Source organism: Schistocerca gregaria, chromosome 5, assembly GCF_023897955.1.
Source record: "Schistocerca gregaria isolate iqSchGreg1 chromosome 5, iqSchGreg1.2, whole genome shotgun sequence".
In the NCBI taxonomy this organism is placed as follows: Eukaryota; Metazoa; Arthropoda; class Insecta; order Orthoptera; family Acrididae; genus Schistocerca; species Schistocerca gregaria.
The window spans coordinates 34,976,470-34,997,756 of NC_064924.1; the positions used below are offsets into that span (position 1 = coordinate 34,976,470).

Consider the following 21,287-nt stretch of genomic DNA (forward strand, 5'->3'; position numbering starts at 1 on the left):
TGCACTTTCTATTGATCTGTTAGTCAGTTACCTGGAGTGAACACACACCAAAACTAGATAAGTGACGGGAAATGTAGATCATGGACAAATTTCCATATGTCTTGTACCACCGCACAGAGCCTGCGAAGCGCCTGCGGAAAAACCTATGCAATCAACGTTAAATTAATGGAACTGGAACGTCTTAATCAGGCGGGAGCTATAGATGAAGAGGAGTTGAATACTAGAATACAGCGATATGAACTGTATGTCAATGAAAAAAATTCAAGTCAACGCAGAACTATTGGATATTCGTAGCTATATGAAGGTGATAGCTAAGGCACTGGACTTGTACTGTGATGAGAGGGAAGAACATGAAATCACGTACTGAGAAAAGTTGTAGGTTCTAATTTCAAAGTAGTGTTTCAGAAAATAGCTCTACAATCAAGCACAGAGAGCTTAATTATCAGTGACGTTGCTCAATGGTCTGATCTAATATGCAAGAAAAAACAACAAATAACAATGTTACCACAAAAGCTTACGTCACAACGTGGTTTTCAGCTAATTCCGACACCAAACCTTGAACAGTTTACGTGAAATATACACCAAATAATGAACAAGTAGATTTGTCAATAAAAACTACCAAATCTACAAGAAGGCGCCAAGGCACAGTAATCTACTGAACACAGGTCTGAACAGAACCGTCATACCGTTGCACCCAATGAAATATATATACTTCTATTCAGGTACACGATAATTAATATCACCCTCTCACATCTCAACAAATAAGCAACCACGGCATCTGGAAGAGAAAATTATGAGGTATCAGTTACGATAGAAGCAGAATGCGACTGCGAGCAGACAAACGATTCCTTTAAACTTAGGTGTAATCCACGCGACTACAGTGCAACTAGGACAAACCAGGACCTTATTAACTTTATTATGAACCTAGGAAGACCTTTTCAAATAACAAAAATCTACGTATTCGGCATACACGCCCCTACAAGAGACTTTTAGCGGGAATAATTGTAGCGGACGAAACAGGTAAGTAATCTTTACCTACTCTACTCACGTAAGAAACCAACAAACAAGATAAAGAAGAACAAGGAAAAAGCGTCTGACATAATAATAATTCCATGCTACATCATCCACTTGTCATTTACACTCATCCGTCGTTACAGATACATTTAAAATTTATTCATTTGAAGCAACTGTCAGCTTCAGAAAGCGGAAATACATCAGCAGTACCAATGAAATGAAGTGCTAATTACTCTTTCAATAGTAAAATTACTTTCCTTTGAGTTACGTTCGACGCCAAATATTTTAGCTATTATATTGATTAGTTTCTCAGCTTGTCTCTATTAATAGTCGAAGATGTATTTCTTAGATAGTCATCTATACGCTTACAATGTTTATCGGTGATTAAGTATTTTAAGCTCGAGCTGTTTCTACCCAAGAATCTCTTTGGGATTTTACTAAACTCAGTGCTTTCACTATCTTTAATCTTACTGCCACAAAGCATACATTGCATAATTCTCGATTACGAACCATGTTACCTTTCTCTGATTCTCTTTAAAATTATTTATAATCTCATCATGTTGTGCTAATTGTTCCTTTTTTTTATCAGAGATTGAGGACTTAAGTCCTACACTGGAGATAACAGATCTCAATGACCATTGAAAGGCTTCACTGAATTTTTATTTTTTTCACCTTGGCTACATTGTAACCTTTTCCTTCAACAACACTATAATGGAACGTGCGTGATGGAATGCCTACAACATTAAACCCACACAAATCAGTAATACATGCAAACAAAACTAAAAGAATAATCGTAGGTGTCACCACCACTTTGATCTTTAAGTCATTTGTCATCTCACAATAAGAGAGTACTAGAATGGTTCCTGTAATGTGCAATGTTTAGCACTAAATCCAATCTTCGCTTCTTCCAGGTATATTTTTCTGTAAGCTTCAGGTTCACTGCCTTTGTGTTTGATAATTATCAAGATATGTTTCTATCAGTACGGTGAGCTTGCTACTCGCCTACAGTTATAAATTAACACAGATAATGCACCGGCACTAACACCTCAGCGTCTGCAACTTTAACGCAACAAATTACAATAACTCACCTAGTAACAGACTAACCTCTCAATATACTTCCTGCTACCAATGTCAACAGGATAGAAACGGATCACCACTAACGATGAACAGTGAATCAGTCGAATACCGACAGTTTCCAAAACTCGTTTCTGCTGTACGTTCCGGCCTTAAACTAACGATTTCTACGCACTGCAACAATTTTTTGACAGTCCATTGCCCGAAGAATAATTCTCTCTCAAAAACCTTTCCAAATACGGTTACTGCAGTTGGTGGCAGTGGAAGAAAATTCAGAAATACAGGACAGCGGCAGCCACGAGCAATTTACCTATCATGTAACAATCATCCTCAAAACAACCATCCTCTTCATCGTCGTCATTATCATCTTCCTCACCGTAACAATCCTATTCTCCTTCTGCTCCAATATCGCCACCTTCTGCTTTCATGAATACATTGACGTCTTGGTATCTTTGCCCTGCTCTGTCTTCTTCTTATCCGCCAAAACATATGTTACATACCGCTTCCTTGGTCTTTAATCACCAACACAGCGTCCGTCTTGCTTAGTCACAACTTATACAGGTTCTGATTCGGCCCCCTTCAATATGTCCTACACTGATAGCCACAATGGGCTGTGAAATTTACTACACAGAGAAGTAACAACTGGTCTAACCAAGGTGGCAATCGAGTCGAACTGAGTTTGGATAGCATATGCTGCTTTAGTTCTAAGGTAGATTTCGTCAGTCGTAGTGGTTGTCGGGTGGCTGTGAACCAGTCTCTCAGAAATCCACAGCCCTATGAGTGAGAGATTTGGAGAGCTTGCTGGCCAGGGAAACAGTTAAACACATTCTTTGTTGAGGTATTTCACGACAACGCGGTCAACATTTTTTTGCCTTGTGTTATTTTGTCAGTAGATAATGTCTTGGAGAGCTTGACTTGCCTCCACACATCAAAAATGTAAGGTCTGCTACCCAAATTACCAGCTACGTGAAATAAGGGCAATCGTGTTGTACACCCAATGACACCCTTGCCATGGCCCCGGGTGCTTGCCCAAAATGGCCAATGACTAATTCAATCTGGCAATATTTGCTCTCCACTTACATACATGGGACAACCCGTCGTGATTCTACGCTTAAGAGCCAGAGAAACTGGTATACCTGCGTAAAACCGTATAGGGCCCCCGCGAGCACGCAGAAGTGCCGCAACACGACGTGACATGGACTCAATTAATGTCTCAAGTAGTGATGGAGGGAACTGACGTCATTTGTCCTGCAGAGCTGTCCATAAATCCGTAAGAGTACGAGGAGGTGGAGCTCTTTTATGAACAGCACGTTGCAAGGCATCCCAGATATGCTCAATAATGTTCATGTTGGAGAGTTTAGTGGATAGCGGAAGTGTTTAAACTCAAAAGAGTGTTCCTGCAGCCACACTGTAGCAATTCTGGACTTGTGGAGTGTCGCGTTGCCCTGCTGGAATTGCCCAACTCCGTCAGAATGCAGAATGAACATGAATGAATGCTGGTGATCAGATAGGACGCTTACGTACATGTCCCTATCAGAGTCGTATCTAGACGTATCAGGGTTCCCGTACCACTCCAACTGCACACGTCCCACATCATTTCGAGCCTCCGCCAGTTTGAACGGTTCTCTGCTGACATGCAGGGTCCATGGATTCGTGAGATTTTAAACATACACGCCCATCGGTTCGATACAATTTGATAGGAGACTCGTCCGACCAGGCGACATATTTCCGGTCATAAACAGTCCAATGTCGGTGTTAATGAGCCCAGATATGCCGTAAAGCTTTGCGTCATGCAGTCATCGAGGGCTCCAAAAGCCCATATCGATGATGTTTCGTTGAATGGTTCGCACGCTGACACTTATTGATGGCCCAGCATTGAAATCTGCAGCCATTTGCGGAAGGTTTGCAGTTCTGTCACGTCGAACGATTCTCTTCAGAGGTCGTTGGTCCTGTTCTTGCAGAATCCTTTTCAGGACGCAGCGATATCGAAGATTTGATGCATTTTTTATCGGATATCTGATATTCACGATACACTCGTGAAATGATCGTTATGGAAAATCCTCGCTTCATCGCTGCTTCGAAGATGCTACATCCTATCGCTCGTGCGCCATGTATAACAGTACATTCAGACTCAATTAAACCTTGATAACCTGCCATAGCAACAGCAGTAGCCGATCTAGCAATTGCGCCAGACATTTTCTTGTCTTATATAGGTGTTGCCAATCACAGCCCCATATTCTGCCTGTTTACGTATATCTGTATTTGAATACACATGCCTGTACCAGTTTTTTTGGGGCTTCAGTGTTTATGTAGAATGTGGTTGGTGTAAAGAGATGGTCTGATGCCAATCTAGACGTCGCTGCTCTGTCGAGGAAGGCTGGAACAGAGGCGGCCACACCGGCGGCCCGTGCTGCTCCAGACGTCGCTGCTGTGACGAGGAAGGCTGGAACACATGGAGCCACACTAGTGGCCCGTGCTGCTGCAGACGTCGCTGCTCTGTCGAGGAAGGCTGTAATAGAGGCGGCCACACTGGCGGCCCGTACTGCTCTAGACGTAGCTGCTCTGTCGAGGAAGGCAGGAACACGCGGCCACACCGGCGGCCCGTACTGCTCTAGACGTAGCTGCTCTGTCGAGGAAGGCTGGAACAGAGGCGGCTACACTGGCGACCCGTGCTGCTCCAGACTTCGCTGCTCTGTCGAGGAAGGCCGGAGTAGATAATGTTCCATGCGGCTTTTCGTGGATGATGCTGTAGTATACAGAGAAGTTGCAGCATTAGAAAATTGTAGCGAAATGCAGAAGGATCTGCAGCGGATAGGCACTTGGTGCAGGGAGTGGCAACTGACCCTTAACAGAGACAAATATAATGTATTGCGAATACATAGAAAGAAGGATCCTTTATTGTATGATTATATGATAGTGTAACAAACACTGGTAGCAGTTACTTCTGTAAAATATCCGGGAGTATGCGTGCGGAACGATTTGAAGAGGAATGATCATATAAAATTAATTGTTGGTAAGGCGGGTACCAGGTTGAGATTTATTGGGAGAGGTGGCTTACAAAACACTCGTTCGACCTATACTCTGTATTGCTCATCAGTGTGGGATCCATACCAGATCGGGTTGACGGAGGAGCTGGAAAAGATCCAAGGAAGAGCGGCTCGTTTCTTCACAGGGTTATTTGGTAACCGTGATAGCGTTACGGATATGTTTAACAAACTCAAGTGGCAGACTCTGCATCACAGTGTAGCTTGTTAACCAGGTTTCGAGAGAGTGCGTTTCTGGATGAGGTATCGAATATATTGCTTCCCCCTACTTACACCTCCAAAGGAGATCGCGAATGTAAAATTAGAGAGATTAGAGCGCGCATGGAGGCTTTCAGACAGTCGTTCTTCCTGCAAACCATACGAGACTGGAACAGGAAAGAGAGGTAACGACAGTGGCACGAAAGGTGCCCTCCGCCACACACCGTTTGGTGGATTGCAGGTTATAAATGTAGATGTAGATGTAGATGTAGAAAAGAGGCGGCCACTCTGGCGGCCCATGCTGCCCCTGACGTCGCTGCACTGTCGAGGAGCAGAGACAGCCACACTGGCGGCCCGTGCTACTCCAGACGTCGCTGCTCTGTCGAGGAGCAGAGACGGCCACAATGGCGGCCCGTGCTGCTCCAGACGTCGCTGCTCTCTCAAGGAAGGCTGGAACAGAGGGGCCACACTGGCGGCCCGCGCTGCTCCAGACGTCGCTGCTCTGTCAAAGAAGGCAGGAACATTGGCGGCCACACTGTCGGCCCTAGCTGGTTCAGACGTCGCTGCTCTGTCAAGGAAGGTTGGAAGAGATGTAGCCACACGGGCGGTCCGTGCTGCTTCAGACGTCGCCGCTCTGTCGAGGATGGCTGGAACAGATGCAGCCACACTAGCGGCCTGTGCTGCTCCCGATGTCGCAGCTATGTCGATGAAGGCTGAAACGGGCGGCCACACCGGAAGCACATGCTGCTCCAGTTGTCGCTGCTCTGCCGAGGAAGGTTGGAACAGATGTAGCCACACCGGGAGTCCGTGCTGCTTCAGACGTCGCCGCTCTGTCGAGGATGGCTGGAACAGAGGCAGCCACACTAGCGTGCCGTTCTGCTCCAGACGTCGGTGCTCTGTCGAGGAAGGCTGGAACTGAGGCGGAGATAGTGGCGGCCCGTGCTGCTCCAGACGTCTGTGATCTGTAGAGGAAGGCTGGAACTGAGGCGGAGAAATTGGCGGTGCCTGCTGCTCCATACGTCACTGCTCTGTCAACGAAAGCTGGAACAGAGGCGGCCACACTGGCGGTCCGTGCTGGTCCAGTCATTGCTGCTCTGTCGAGGAAGGCTGGAACGGAGGCGGCCACACTGGCGGTCCGTGCTGCTCCAGACTTCGCTGCTCTGTCGATGAAGGCAGGAGCAGAGGCGACCACACTATCTGCCTGTGCTGCTTCAAACGTCGCAGCTTTGAAGAGGAAGGCTGATACAGATGTTGCCACACTAGGGGCCGGTGCCGCTCCAGACGTCGCTGCTCTGTCGAGGAAGGCTAGGACATAGGCGGCCACACTGGCGGCCCGTGGTGCTACAGACGTCGCTGCTCTGTCCAGTAAAGCTGGAACAGAGGCGGCCACACCGGCAGCCCTTGCTGCTACAGACGTCGCTGCTCTGTCGAGGAAGGCTGGAACATAGGCGGACACAAATGCGGCACGTGCTGCTGTAGACGCCGCTGCTCTGCCGAGGAAGGATGGAACACAGGCAGGCACACTGGCGGCCCGTGCTGCTCCAGATGTGGCTGCTCTGACTTAAAGGCTGGAATAGAGGGGGTCACAGTAGTGGCCCCTGCTGCTCCAGACGTCGCTGCTTTTTCGAGGAAGGCTGGAACAGAGGCGGCCGCATTGGCGGTCCGTGCTGCTATAGACATCGGTGCTCTGTCGAGAAAGACTGGAACAGAGGCGACCACACGGTCGCCTCGTACTGCTCCAGACGTCGCTGCTCTGTCGAGGATGGCTGGAAAAGAGGCAGCCACACTAGCGGCCGGTGCAGCTCGATAAAACGCTGCTCTATCGAGAGAGGCTGGATCAGAGGCGGCCACACTGTCGACATTGCTGATCCAGACGTCGGTGCTCTGACGAGGAAGGCTCTAACAGATGCGGCCACACTAGCGGCCTGTGCTGCTCCAAACGTCGCTGCTCTGTCGAGGAATGCTGAAAGAGATGCGGCCACAACGGCGGCCCGTTCTGCTCCAGACGTCGGTGCTCTGTTGAGGAAGGCTGGAACTGAGGCGGAGACACTGGCCGCCCAAATTGCTCCAGACGTCAGTGCTCTGTCAACGAAAGCTGGAACAGAGGCGGAGACACTGGCAGGATTGCTCCTCTAGACACTGCTGCTCTGTCAAGGAAGGTTGGAGCAGATGCAGCCACACCGGCGGTCCGTGCTGCTTCAGACGTCGCCGCTCTGTCGAGGAAGGCTGGAAAAGATGCGGCCACACTGGCGGCCTGTTCTGCTGCAGACGTCGGTGGTCTGTCGAGGAAGGCAGGAACTGAGGCGGGGACACTGGCGGCCCGTGCTGCTTCAGACGTCGCTGCTCTGTCAAGGAACGCTGGATCAGAAGAGGCTACACTGACCGCCCGTGATGCTCCAGACGTCAGTGCTCTGTGTAGGAAGGCTGGAACGGAGGTGGCCACACTGGCGGCCGTTGCTGCTCCAGACGTCGCTGCTCTGTCAAGAAAAGCTGGAATAGATGCGGGCACACCAGTGGTCCGTGCTGCTTCAGACATCGCCACTCTGTCGAGGAAGGCTGGAACAGACGCTGCCACATTGTAGGCCCGTTTATCTCCAGACGTCTGTGCTCTGTCGAGCAAGGTGGAACTAAAGCTGACAGCCTGGCGGCCGGTGCTGCTACAAAAGTCGGTGCTCAGTTGAGGAAGGCTGGAACAGAGGCGACCTCACCGTCTTTTCGTGGTGCTCCAGACGTCGTTGCTCTGTCGAGGAAGTCTGGAACAGAGATTGCCACGCTGACAGCCTGTCCTGCCTTAGACGTCGCTGCTCTGTCGAGGAAGGCTGGAACAGATGCGTATTCACCGGCTTCCCGGTGTGCTTTAGACATGGCTGCTTTATCGAGGAAGGCTGAAACACAGGCAGACACACTGGCGGGGCGTGCTGCTGCAGACGTCACTGCTGTGTCGGGAATGGCTGGAAAAGAGGCGCCCACACTACTGGCTCGTGCGGCTCAAGTAATCGCTGCTCTGTCGAGGGAGGCTGGAACAGAGGCGGCCACACTATCGGCATTGTTGCTCTAGACGTCAGTGCTCTGACGGGAAAGGCTGGATCAGATGTAGTCACACTACCGGCCTGTGCTGCTCCAAACGTCGCTGCTCTGTCGAGGAAGGCTGAAACAGAGGCGGCCACAGCCGCGGCTCCTGCTGCTCCAGACCTCGCTGGTCTGTCGAGGAAGGTTGGAACAGATGCGGCCACACCAGCGGTCCGTGCTGCTACAGATATCGCTGTTGTGTCGAGTAAGGCTGGTACAGAGGCGGCAGCACTGGCGGCCCATTCTGCTCCAGACGTTGGTGCTCTGTTGAGGTAGGCAGGAACACAGGCGGCCACACTGGCGGCCTGTGCTGCTCCAGACGTCGCTGGTCTGTCGAGGAAAGCAGGCACATAGGCGGCCACACTGGCGGCCTGTGCTGCTCCATACGTCACTGCTCTGATGAGGAAGTTTGGGACAGATGGAGTTGCATTGTCGGCCCGTGCTGCTCGAGACGCCGCTGCTCTGTCGAGGAAGGCTGAAACACAGGCGGCCACAACGGAGGCCCGTGCTGCTCCTTACGTCGCTGCTCTGTCGAGGAAGGCAGGAACAGAGGTGGCCACTCTGGTGGCCCATGCTGCTCCTGACGTCGCTGCTCTGTCGAGGTAGGCAGGAACAGAGGCGGACACACTGGCGGCCTGTGCTGTTCCAGACGTCACTCCTCTGATGAGGAAAGTGCGGCTCGATACGTCACTGCTCTAACGAGGAAGGCTGAAACACAGGTGTCCACACTAGCGGCCTGTGCTGATCCAGGGGCCGCTGCTCTGTCGAATATGGCTGGAATAGAGGCAGCAACACTGTCGGCGCGTGCTGCTCCCAACGTCGGCGCTCTGTCGAGGAAGGTTGAAATAGAGGCGTCCACACCGGTGGCCCGGTCTGCTCCTGCCATCGCTGCTCTGTCAAGGAAGGCTGGCACACTAGCGGCCCCTGCTCCTCCAGTCGTTGCAGTTCTGTCGAGGAAGGCTGGAACAGAGGCGACCAAAATGGCAGCCCGTGTTGCTATAGACGTCGGTGGTCTGTCGAGGAAGGCTGTGAACATAGGCGGATACACTGTCGACTCGTACTGCTCCAAACGACGCTGCTCTGTCGGGGATGGCTGGAACAGAGGCGACCTCGCTGGCTTTTCGTGATGCTCCAGACGTCGCTGCTCTGTCGAGGAAGTCTGGAACAGAGACTGCCACGCTGGCAGCCTGTCCTGCTTGAGACGTCGCTGCTCTGTCGAGGAAGGCTGGAACAGATGCGTATTTACCAGCTTCCCGGTGTGCTTTAGACATGGCTGCTCTGTCGAGGAAGGCTGAAACACAGGCAGACACACTGGCGGCGTGTGCTGCTGCAGACGTCGCTGCTGTGTCGGGAGTGGCTGGAAAAGAGGCGGCCACACTACTGGCCCGTGCTGCTCAAGTAATCGCTGGTCTGTCGAGGGAGGCTGGAACAGAGGCGGCCACACTGTCGGCATTGTTGCTCTAGACGTCGGTGCTCTGACGAGGAAGGCCGCATCAGATGTGGCCACACTAGCAGCCTGTGCTGCTCCAAACGTCGCTGCTCTGTCGAGGAATTCTGAAACAGAGGCGGCCACACCCAGCCCTCCTGCTGCTCCAAACCTCGCTGCTCTGTCGAGGAAGGTTGGAACAGATGCGGCCACACCGGCAGTCTGTGCTGTTACAGACATAGCCATTGTGTCGAGTAAGGCTGGAACAGAGGCCGCAGCACTGGCGGCCCGTTCTGCTCCAGACGTTGGTGCTCTGTTGAGGTAGGCAGGAACATAGGCGGCCACACTGGCTGCCTGTGCTGCTCCAGACGTCACTGCTCTGATGAGGAAGGTTGGGACAGATGCAGCTGCATTGTCGGCCCGTGCTGCTCCTTACGTCACTGCTCTGTCGAGGAAGGCAGGAACAGAGGCGGCCACACCGGCGGCTCGTGCTGCTGCAGACGTCACTGCTATGTCGAGGGAAGCTGGAACACAGGCTGTCACATTGGCATCCCGTGCTACTCCAGAGATCGGTGCTCTTTTGAGAAGGCTGAAACACAGGCGGCCACACTGGCAACCCATGCTACTGCAGACGTCGCTGCTCTGTCGGGAATGGCTAGAAAAGGGGCGGCCACACGAGTGGCTCGTGCTGCTCAAGAAATCGCTGCTGTGTCGAGTAAGGCTGGAACAGAAGCGGCAGCACTGGCGGCCCGTCCTGCTCCAGACGTTGGTGCTCTGTTGAGGTAGGCAGGAACATAGGCGGCCACACTGGCGGCCTGTGCTGCTGCAGACGTCACTGCTCTGATGAGGAAGGTTGGGACAGATGCGGCTGCATTGTCGGCCCGTGCTGCTCCTTACGTCGCTGCTCTGTCGAGGAAGGCAGGAAAGAGGTGGCCACTCTGGTGGCCCATGCTGCTCCTGACGTCGCTGCTCTGTCGAGAAAGGCTCGAACAGAGGGGGCCCACACAGGCGGCTCGTGCTGCTGCAGACGTCACTGCTCTGTCGAGAGAAGATGGAACATAGGCTGTCACATTGGCATCCCGTGCTACTCCAGACGTCGGTGCTCTGTCGAGGAAGGCTGAAACAGAGGCGGTCATACTGTCTGCTCGTGCTGCTCCATACGTCCCTGCTCTGTCGGGGAAGGCTGGAAAAGAGGCGGCCACACTAGCGGCCCATGCTGCTCATGACATTGCTGCTCTTTCGAGTAGGGCCGCAACAGAGGCGGCCACACTGTCGGCCGGTCCTGGTCCAGACGTCGCTGCTCTGTCGAGGAAGGCTCGAAAAGAGGCGGCCACACCGGCGGCTCGTGCTGCTGCAGACGTCACTGCTATGTCGAGGGAAGCTGGAACACAGGCTGTCACATTGGCATCCCGTGCTGCTGCAAACGTCGCTGCACTGTCGAGGGAAGCTGGAACAGAGGTGGCCACACTGGCGGCCCGTGCTGTTTCAGAAGTCACTCGTCTGATGAGGAAAGTGCGGCTCGAGACGTCGCTGCTCTAACGAGGTAGGCTGAAACACAGGTGGCCACACTAGCGGCCTGTGCTGATCCAGGCGCCGCTGCTCTGTCGAATAAGGCTGGAATAGAGGTAGCAACACTGGCGGCGCGTGCTGGTCCACAAGTCGGTGCTCCGTCGAGAAAGGCTGGAACAGAAGCGGCCACAATGGCGGCTCGTGCTGCTCCAGACGTCGCTTCTCTGTCAAGGATGGCTGGAACAGTGGCGGCCACACTGGCGGCCCTTAGTCCTCCAGGCGTAGCTGCTCTGTCGAGGAGGGCTGAAACAGAGGCGTCCACACCGGGGGCCCGGTCTGCTCCAGAGATCGCTGCTCTGTCGAGGAAGGCTGGAACACAGGGGGACACACTAGCGGTCCCTGCTCCTCCAGTCGTCGCTGTTCTGTCGAGGAAGGCTGGAACAGAGACGACGAAAATGGCGGCCCGTGCTGCTACAGACGTCGCTGCTCTGTCGAGGAAGGCTGGAAACGATGCGGCCACACTGGCGGCCTGTTCTGCTGCAGACGTCGGTGGTCTGTCGAGGAAGGCAGGAACAGAGGTGGCCACTCTGGTGGCCCATGCTGTTCCTGACGTCGCTGCTCTGTCGAGGTAGGCAGGAACAGAGGCGGACACACTGGCGGCCTGTGCTGTTCCAGACGTCACTCCTCTGATGAGGAAAGTGCGGCTCGATACGTCACTGCTCTAACGAGGAAGGCTGAAACACAGGCGTCCACACTAGCGGCCTGTGCTGATACAGGGGCCGTTGCTCTGTCGAATAAGGCTGGAATAGAGGCAGCAACACTGTGGGCGCGTGCTGCTCCCAACGTCGGCGCTCTGTCGAGGAAGGTTGAAATAGAGGCGTCCACACCGGTGGCCTGGTCTGCTCCTGACATCGCTGCTCTGTCAAGGAAGGCTGGCACACTAGCGGCCCCTGCTCCCCCAGTCGTTGCAGTTCTGTCGAGGAAGGCTGGAACAGAGGCGACCAAAATGGCAGCCCGTGTTGCTATAGACGTCGGTGGTCTGTCGAGGAAGGCTGTGAACATAGGCGGATACACTGTCGCCTCGTACTGCTCCAAACGACGCTGCTCTGTCGGGGATGGCTGGAACACAGGCGACCTCGCTGGCTTTTCGTGATGCTCCAGACGTCGCTGCTCTGTCGAGGAAGTCTGGAACAGAGACTGCCACTCTGGCAGCCTGTCCTGCTTGAGACGTCGCTGCTCTGTCGAGGAAGGCTGGAACAGATGCGTATTTACAAGCTTCCCGGTGTGCTTTAGACATGGCTTCTCTGTCGAGGAAGGCTGAAACACAGGCAGACACACTGGCGGCGTGTGCTGCTGCAGACGTCGCTGCTGTGTCAGGAGTGGCTGGAAAAGAGGCGGCCACACTACTGGCCCGTGCTGCTCAAGTAATCGCTGGTCTGTCGAGGGAGGCTGGAACAGAGGCGGCCACACTGTCGGCATTGTTGCTCTAGACGTCGGGGCTCTGACGAGGAAGGCCGCATCAGATGTGGCCACACTAGCAGCCTGTGCTGCTCCAAACGTCGCTGCTCTGTCGAGGAATTCTGAAACAGAGGCGGCCACACCCAGCCCTCCTGCTGCTCCAGACCTCGCTGCTCTGTCGAGGAAGGTTGGAACAGATGCGGCCACACCGGCAGTCTGTGCTGTTACAGACATAGCCATTGTGTCGAGTAAGGCTGGAACAGAGACCGCAGCACTGGCGGCCCGTCCTGCTCCAGACGTTGGTGCTCTGTTGAGGTAAGCAGGAACATAGGCGGCCACACTGGCTGCCTGTGCTGCTCCAGACGTCACTGCTCTGATGAGGAAGGTTGGGACAGATGCAGCTGCATTGTCGGCCCGTGCTGCTCCTTACGTCACTGCTCTGTCGAGGAAGGCAGGAACAGAGGTGGCCACTCTGGTGGCCCATGCTGCTCGTGACGTCGCTGCTCTGTCGAGGAAGGCTCGAACAGAGGGGGCCACACGGCCGGCTCGTGCTGCTTCAGACGTCACTGCTCTGTCGAGTGAAGATGGGACATAGGCTGTCACATTGGCATCCCGTGCTACTCCAGACGTCGGTGCTCTGTCGAGGAAGGCTGAAACAGAGGCGGTCATACTGTCTGCTCGTGCTGCTCCATACGTCGCTGCTCTGTCGGGGAAGGCTGGAACAGAGATTGCCACACTGACAGCCTGTCCTGCCTGAGACGTCGCTGCTCTGTCGAGGAAGGCTGGAACAGATGCGTATTCACCGGCTTCCCGGTGTGCTTTAGACATGGCTGCTTTATCGAGGAAGGCTGAAACACAGGCAGACACACTGGCGGGGCGTGCTGCTGCAGACGTCGCTGCTGTGTCGGGAATGGCTGGAAAAGAGGCGCCCACACTACTGGCTCGTGCGGCTCAAGTAATCGCTGCTCTGTCGAGGGAGGCTGGAACAGAGGCGGCCACACTATCGGCATTGTTGCTCTAGACGTCAGTGCTCTGACGAGGAAGGCTGGATCAGATGTAGTCACACTACCGGCCTGTGCTGCTCCAAACGTCGGTGCTCTGTCGAGGAAGGCTGAAACAGAGGCGGCCACACCCGCGGCTCCTGCTGCTCCAGACCTCGCTGGTCTGTCGAGGAAGGTTGGAACAGATGCAGCCACACCAGCGGTCCGTGCTGCTACAGATATCGCTGTTGTGTCGAGTAAGGCTGGTACAGAGGCGGCAGCACTGGCGGCCCATTCTGCTCCAGACGTTGGTGGTCTGTTGAGGTAGGCAGGAACACAGGCAGCCACACTGGCGGCCTGTGCTGCTCCAGACGTCACTGCTCTGATGAGGAAGGTTGGGACAGATGGAGTTGCATTGTCGGCCCGTGCTGCTCGAGACGCCGCTGCTCTGTCGAGGAAGGCTGAAACACGGGCGGCCACAACGGAGGCCCGTGCTGCTCCTTACGTCGCTGCTCTGTCGAGGAAGGCAGGAACAGAGGTGGCCACTCTGGTGGCCCATGCTGCTCCTGACGTCGCTGATCTGTCGAGGTAGGCAGGAACAGAGGCGGACACACTGGCGGCCTGTGCTGTTCCAGACGTCACTCCTCTGATGAGGAAAGTGCGGCTCGATACGTCACTGCTCTAACGAGGAAGGCTGAAACACAGGCGTCCACACTAGCGGCCTGTGCTGATCCAGGCGCCGCTGCTCTGTCGAATAAGGCTGGAATAGAGGTAGCAACACTGGCGGCGCGTGCTGGTCCACAAGTCGGTGCTCCGTCGAGAAAGGCTGGAACAGAAGCGGCCACAATGGCGGCTCGTGCTGCTCCAGACGTCGCTTCTCTGTCAAGGATGGCTGGAACAGTGGCGGCCACACTGGCGGCCCTTAGTCCTCCAGGCGTAGCTGCTCTGTCAAGGAGGGCTGAAACAGAGGCGTCCACACCGGGGGCCCGGTCTGCTCCAGACATCGCTGCTCTGTCGAGGAAGGCTGGAACACAGGGGGACACACTAGCGGTCCCTGCTCCTCCAGTCGTCGCTGTTCTGTCGAGGAAGGCTGGAACAGAGACGACGAAAATGGCGGCCCGTGCTGCTACAGACGTCGCTGCTCTGTCGAGGAAGGCTCGAACAGAGGCAGCCAGACCGGCGGCTCGTGCTGCTGCAGACGTCATTGCTCTGTCGAGGGAAGTTGGAACAGAGGTGTCCACATTGGCGTCCTGTGCTACTCCAGACGTCGGTGCTCTGTCGGGGAAGGCTGCAACAAAGGCAGGCACACTGGCTGCCGGTGTTGCTTCATATGTTGCAGGTCTGAAGAGGAAGGCTGGAACTGATGCGGCCACAACGGCGGCCCGAGCCGCTCCAGATGTCGCTGCTCTGTCGAGGAACACTGGAACAGCGGCGGCGACACCGGCGGCCCATGCTGCTCCATACGTAGCTGTTCCGTCGAGGAGTGCTGGAACAGAGGCGGCCACATTGGTGGCCCATGCTACTACAGATGTCGCTGCCCTGTCGAGGAAGGCTGGAACAGAGACGGCCACACCGGTTGCATGTGCTGCTTCAGAAGTCAATGCCTTGTCGAGGAAGGCTGGAACAGATGCGTATTCACCGGCTTGGCGGAAGGCTTGAACAGATGCGGTCACACTGGCGGCCCACGCTGCTCCTGACGTTGCTGCTCTGTCGAGGAAGGGAGGAACATAAGAGGCCACACTGACGGATCGTGCTGCTCCAGACGTCGCTGCTTTGTCAAGGAAAGCTGGAACAGGGAGGACCACATGGGCGGCCAGTGCTGCTCTAGACGTCGCTGCTATGACATGGAAGGCTGGAACAGTCGCGGCCACACCAGCGGCACATGCTACTCCAGACATCGCTGCTCTGTCGTGGATGCCTGGAACACAGGCGGACACACTGATGGCCCGTGCTGCTCTAATCTTTTTTGTTCTTTCGAGGAAGGCTGGAACAGAGGCGTCCACACTGGCGGCCCTTGCTGCCCCAGGCGTAGCTGCTCTGTCGAGGCAGGCTGGACCGAGACACCCACACCGGCAGCTTGTGCTGCTTCACACGTAGCTGCTCTGTCGAGGAAGGGTGGAACTGAGGCTGTCCCACTGGCGGCTCGTGCTGCTGCAGACGGCGCTGCTCTGTCGAGGAAGGCTGGAACAGAGGCGGCTGCATTGGCGGCCCGTGCTGCTCCAGTCGACGCTGCTCCTTCGAGGAAAGCTATAAGAGAGGCTGCCACACCAGCGACCAATACTGTCTGGGCGTCGCTGCTCTGTCGAGTAAAGCTGGAACAGAAGCGGCCACTGTGGCGGCTCGTCCTGCTCCAGACGTCGCTTCTCTGTCAAGGATGGCTGGAACAGTAGCAGTCACACTGGCGGCCCTTCGTCCTCCAGGTGTAGCTGCTCTGTCGAGGAAAGCTGGAATTGAGGAGGCCACACAGGCGGCCAGTGCTGCTCCAGACGTCACTGCCTTGTCCTCAGTCGAGAAAGGCTAGAACAGCGGCTCCCACTCTGGCGGCTCGTGCTTCTCCAGACGAAGCTCCTCTATCAAGGAAGGCTAGAATAGAGGCGGCCTCACTGGCGGCCCGTGCTGCTCCAGACGTCACTACTCTGACGAGGAAGGCTGCAACAGACGCGGCCACACTAGCTGTCTGTGCTGCTCCAGACGTCGCTGCTCTGTCGAGGAAGGCTGGAACAGAGGAGGCGACACCGGCGGAATGTGCTGCTCCAGACGTCGCTGCTAAGTAGAGGAAGGCTGGAACAGAGGAGGCGACACCGGCAGAATGTGCTGCTCCAGACGTCGCTGTTAAGTAGAGGAAGGCTGGAACAGAGGCGTCGACGCTGGCGGGAAGTGCTGCTCCAGACGTTGCTGCTGTGCCGAGGAAGGCTTGAACAGACGTGGGCACATTGGCGAACCATGCTGCTCCATACGTTGCTGCTCTGTCGAGGAAGGCTGGAACAGTGGCGGCCAAAATGGCGGCCTGTGCTGCTCCAGATGTCGCTGCACTGTCGAAAAAGTGCGGAACAGAAGCGGCCACACCAGCGGACCGTGCTGCTCGAGACGTCGCTGGTCTGTCGAGGAAGGCTGGAAGAGACACGGCCACACCGGTGGCACTTGCTGCTCCAGACGTCCCTGCTGTGTCGAGGAAGGCTGGAACAGAGGCAGCCACAGTGGAGGCCCGTGCTGCTCCAGTAGTCGTTGTTAAGTAGAAGAAGACTTGAACAGAAGAGGCCACACTGGCTGTCCGGGCTGCTCGAGACGGCGCTGCTCTGTCGAGGAAGGGTGGAACAGAGGCGGCCGCATCGGCGGCCGTTCTGCTCGAGATGTCGCTGCTCTGTCGAGGAAGGCTGGAACAGCGGCGGCCACACCAACGGCTCGTGCTGCTCCCGACATCGCTGCTCTGCCGTAGAAGGCTGGAACAGCGGCGTCGTCAACGGGAGGCCGTGATGCTCCAGACGTCGCTGATCTGTCCTTGAAGGCTGGAACAGAACCGTCCATTTCGGACTGCCCGTGCTGTTAGTCGCTGCTCTGTGGATGATTTCTGGAAGAGTCGCACCCACACTGGCGTCCCGAGCTGCTGCAAACGTCGCTTCTCTGTTGAGGAGGGCTGGAACAGAGGTGGCGTCACCGTCGGCCGGTGCTGGTCCAGACGCCTCTGCTCTGACGAAAAAGGCTGGAACAGAGGCAGAAACAACAGCTGTTTGTGCTTCTCCAGACGTCGCTGCTCTGTCGAGGAAGGCTTGGACAGAGGCGACCACACTGGCGGCCTGTGCTGATTCAGACGTTGCTGCTCTGTAGAGGATGGCTGGAACAGAGGTGGCTACAATGCAGCCCTTGCTGCTCCGGGCGTTGCTGCTGAGTCTAGGAAGGCTGGAACAGAGGCGGGGTCACCATCGGCGTGTGCTGCTCCAGACGTCTCTGCTCTGTCGAGGAAGGCTGGAACAGAGGCGGCCACACTGGCGGCTCGTGCAGATTCAGACATTGCTGCTCTGTATAGGAAGCCTGGAACTAAGGCGGCCACACCGGCGGCCTGTGCTGCTCCAGACGTCGCTGCTCTGTCGAGGATGGCTGGGACGTGGGCGGCTACACTGGCGGCCCATGCTGCTCCAGACGTCGCTGCTCTGTCGAGTAAGGCTGGAACAGAGACAGCCAAACCGGCAGCTTGTGCTGCTCAGGACGTCGCTAGTCTGTCAAGTAAGGCTGGAAGAGACACGGCCACACTGGCGGCACTTGCTGGTCCAGACGTCGCTGCTGTGTTGAGGAAGGCTTGAACTGAGGCGGCAACACCGGCGGCAGGTGCTGCTCCAGACGTCGTTGCTAAGTAGAGGATGGCTGGAACACAGGCGGCCACTGTGGCGGCAAGTGCTGCTCCAGACGTCGCTGCTGTGCCGAGGAAGGCTTGAACAGAGGTGGCCACACTGGCGGCCAGTGCTGCTCCAGACGTCGCTGCTCTGTCGAGGAAGGCTGGAACAGAAGCGGCCACAATGGCGGCCTGTGCTGCTCCAAACGTCACAGCTCTTCCACACTGGCGGCCCAAGCTAATCCAGACGTTGCTGCTCTGTAGACTGAGGCTGGAACAGAGGCGGCCCCAATGGCGTTCCGTGCTGCTCCAGAGGTCACTGCTCTGTCGAGGAAGCCTGGAACTGAGGCGGCGACACCGGGGGCCTGTGCTGCTCCAGACGTCGCTGCTCTGTCGAGGATGGCTGGAACATGAGCGGCTACACTGGCGGCCCATGCTGCTCCAGATGTCGCTGCTGTGTCGAGGAAGGCTGGAAAAGAGGCAGCCACACCGGCGGCTTGTGCTGCTCCAGTCGTCGCTGGTCTGTTGAGGAAGGCTGGAAGAGACACGACCACACCGGCGGCACTTTCTGCTCCAGACGTCACTACTCTGTCGAAGCCTGGAACTGAGGCGGCGACACTGGGGGCCTTGTGCTGCTCCAGACGTCGCTGCTCTGTCGAGGAAAGCTGCAACAGAGGTGTCGTCAATGGAAGGCCGTGCTGCTCCAGACGTCGCTGCTCTGTCGAGGAAAGCTGGAACAGAGGCGTCGTCTATGGAAGGCCGTGCTGCTCCAGACATCGCTGTTCTGTCCAGGAAAGCAGGAACAGAAGCGGCCATTTCGGATGGCCCGTGCTGTAAATACGTCGCTACTCTGTGGAGGAAGTCTATAAGAGTCACGCCCACACTGTCGTCCCGTGCTGCTGTAAACGTTGCTTCTCTGTCGAGGTAGGCTGCAACAGAGGTGGCGTCACCGTCGGCCTGTGCTGCTCTAGACGTCGCTGCTTTGACGAAAAAGGCTGGAACAGAGGCAGAAACAACAGCTGTATGTGCTTCTCCAGACGTCACTGCTCTGTGGAGGAAGGCTGGAAAGTGACGGCCTCACCGGTTTCCCGTAGTGCTCCAGAGGTCGCTCTTCTGTCGAGTAAGAGTGGAACAGTATCTGACACATCGGCGTCCTGTGCTGCTCCAGGCGTCGCTGCACTGTCGAGGAAGGCTGGAACAGAGGCGGCCACAATGGCGGCCTGTGCTGCTCCAAACGTCACAGCTCTCTCGAGGAAATCTGGAACACAGGCAGCCACACCAGTACCCCGTGCTGCTCCAGATGTTGGTGCTCAGTCTTGGAAGGCTTGAACAGAGGCGGCCACTTCGGTAGCCCGTGCTGACACAGACGTCGGTGCTCTGTCATGGAAGGCTGAAACAGAAATGGCCATTCCGGTGGCAAGTGCTGCTCCAGACGTCGCTGCTTTGTCGAGGAAGGCTGGAACAGAGATGGCGGCAAGTGCGGCTCCAGACGTTGCTGCTCTGTCGAGGAAGGCTGGAACAGCGGCGGCCACACCAACGGCTCGTGCTGCTCCAGACATCGCTGCTCTGCCGTAGAAGGCTGGAACAAAGGCGCTTATAACGGCGGCCTGTGCTGCTCCAGACGTGTCTGCTCTGTCGAGGAAAGCTGGAACAGAGGCGTCGTCAACGGAAGGCCGTGCTGTTCCAGACGTCGCTGCTCTGTCCAGGACGGCTGGAACAGAAGCGGCCATTTCGGACGGCCCGTCCTGTTAAATACATCGGTGCTCTGTGGAGGAAGTCTGGAAGAGTCGTTGCCAACACTGGCGTCCAGAGTTGCTGCAAACGTCGCTTCTCTGTCGAGGAAGGCTGGAACACAGGTGGCGTCACCGTCAGCCTGTGCTGCTCCAGATCTCGCTGCTCTGACGAAAAAGGCTGGAACAGAGGCAAGTAACCACAGCTGTTTGTGCTTATCCAGACGTCGCTGCTCTGTCGAGGAAGGCTTGAACAGAGGCGGCCACACTGGCGGCCGGTGCGCTCTAGATGTCGCTGCTCTGTCGAGGAAGGCTGGAACAGAGGCGGCACACCGGCGGCCTGTGCTGCTCCAGACGTCGTTGCTAAGTAGAGGAAGGCTGGAACAGAGGCGGCCACACTGGCGGCAAGTGCTGCTCCAGACGTCGCTGCTGTGCCGAGGAAGGCTTGAACAGAGGTGGCCACACTGGCAGCCTGTGCTGCTCCAGACGTCGCTGCTCTGTCGAGGAAGGCTAGAACAGTGGCGGCCACAATGGCGGCCCCAGCTGCTCTAGATGTCGCTGCACAGTCGAAAAAGTGTGGAACAGATGCGACCACACCAGCGGACCGTGCTGCTCGAGACGTTGAAGAAGGCTTGAACAGAGGCGGTTACACTGGCGGCACTTGCTGGTCCAGATGTCGCTGCTGTGTCGAGGAAGGCTTGAACAGAGGCAGCCACACTGGCGAACCATGCTGATCCAGACGTCGCTGCTCTGTAAAGGAGAGCTGGAACAGAGGCGGCCACATTGGTGGCCTGTGCTGCTCGAGACGTCGCTGCTCTGTCGAGGAAGGCTGGAACAGAGGGGGCCACACTGGCAGCAAGTGCTTCTCCAGACGTCGCTGCTCTGTCGATGAAGGCTGGAACAGAAGTGGCCACACGGGCGGCCCATGCTTCTCCAGACGTCGCTTCTCTGTCGAGAAAGACCGGAACAGCGATGGAAATTCTAGCAGCCCGTGTTACTCCAGACGACGCTGCTGTTTCGAGGAAGGTTGAAATAGAGGCGGCTACAGGGGCGGCCCGTGCTTCTACAAACGTCGCTGCTCTGTCTAGGAAGGCTGGAACAGAGGCGACCACACTGGCGGATCGTGCCCATCCAGACGTCGCTGCTCTGTAGAGGAAGGCTGGAACAGAGGCGACCACACTGGCATTCTGTGCTGTTCCAGACCACACTGCTCTGTCGAGGAAGTCTGGAACAGAGGCAGCCACACCAGCGGCCCTGACTGCTCCAGATGTCGCTGCTCAGTTGGAGAGTGTTGGAATAGAGGGGACCACACCGGTGGGCCGTGCTGCTCCAGAGGTCGCTGCTCTGTCCTGAGGGCTGGAATAGAGGCGTCCAGACCGTCGGCCCGTGCTGCGCCAGATGCCTCTGCTCTGTCGAGGAATGTTGGAACAGAGGCGGCCACACTGGCGGCCTGTGCTG

The 21,287-nt window shown here is 56.0% G+C and overlaps 5 protein-coding genes across 5 annotated transcripts; 1 reads left to right on the forward strand and 4 right to left on the reverse strand.

Annotated features, from left to right (window-relative positions):
* Nucleotides 1-1,662: 1,662 nt before the first annotated feature.
* Nucleotides 1,663-8,195, reverse strand: LOC126273205 (uncharacterized). Its single transcript, XM_049976749.1, has 6 exons — nucleotides 8,039-8,195; nucleotides 7,512-7,886; nucleotides 7,065-7,425; nucleotides 6,129-6,820; nucleotides 5,555-6,043; nucleotides 1,663-1,748 (listed from the first exon to the last, which is right to left on the reverse strand). The coding sequence occupies exons 1-6, from the start codon at nucleotides 8,193-8,195 to the stop codon at nucleotides 1,663-1,665; spliced, it is 2,160 nt and encodes a 719-aa protein (XP_049832706.1).
* Nucleotides 8,196-8,260: 65 nt separating this feature from the next.
* Nucleotides 8,261-8,972, reverse strand: LOC126273207 (uncharacterized). Its single transcript, XM_049976750.1, has 2 exons — nucleotides 8,960-8,972; nucleotides 8,261-8,874 (listed from the first exon to the last, which is right to left on the reverse strand). Exons 1-2 carry the CDS (start codon nucleotides 8,970-8,972, stop codon nucleotides 8,261-8,263), a joined length of 627 nt encoding a protein of 208 aa, XP_049832707.1.
* A 2,553-nt stretch (nucleotides 8,973-11,525) lies between these two features.
* Nucleotides 11,526-11,966, forward strand: LOC126273208 (uncharacterized). Its single transcript, XM_049976751.1, has one exon. The coding sequence runs from the start codon at nucleotides 11,526-11,528 to the stop codon at nucleotides 11,964-11,966; it is 441 nt and encodes a 146-aa protein (XP_049832708.1).
* Nucleotides 11,967-13,218: 1,252 nt separating this feature from the next.
* Nucleotides 13,219-14,331, reverse strand: LOC126273209 (uncharacterized). The gene is made up of 3 exons (XM_049976752.1): nucleotides 14,319-14,331; nucleotides 13,685-14,233; nucleotides 13,219-13,640 (listed from the first exon to the last, which is right to left on the reverse strand). The coding sequence occupies exons 1-3, from the start codon at nucleotides 14,329-14,331 to the stop codon at nucleotides 13,219-13,221; spliced, it is 984 nt and encodes a 327-aa protein (XP_049832709.1).
* Nucleotides 14,332-14,410: 79 nt separating this feature from the next.
* On the reverse strand, nucleotides 14,411-15,670 carry LOC126273210 (uncharacterized). The gene has a single exon (XM_049976754.1). It carries the CDS (start codon nucleotides 15,668-15,670, stop codon nucleotides 14,411-14,413), a length of 1,260 nt encoding a protein of 419 aa, XP_049832711.1.
* Between the last annotated feature and the right edge of the window lie 5,617 nt (nucleotides 15,671-21,287).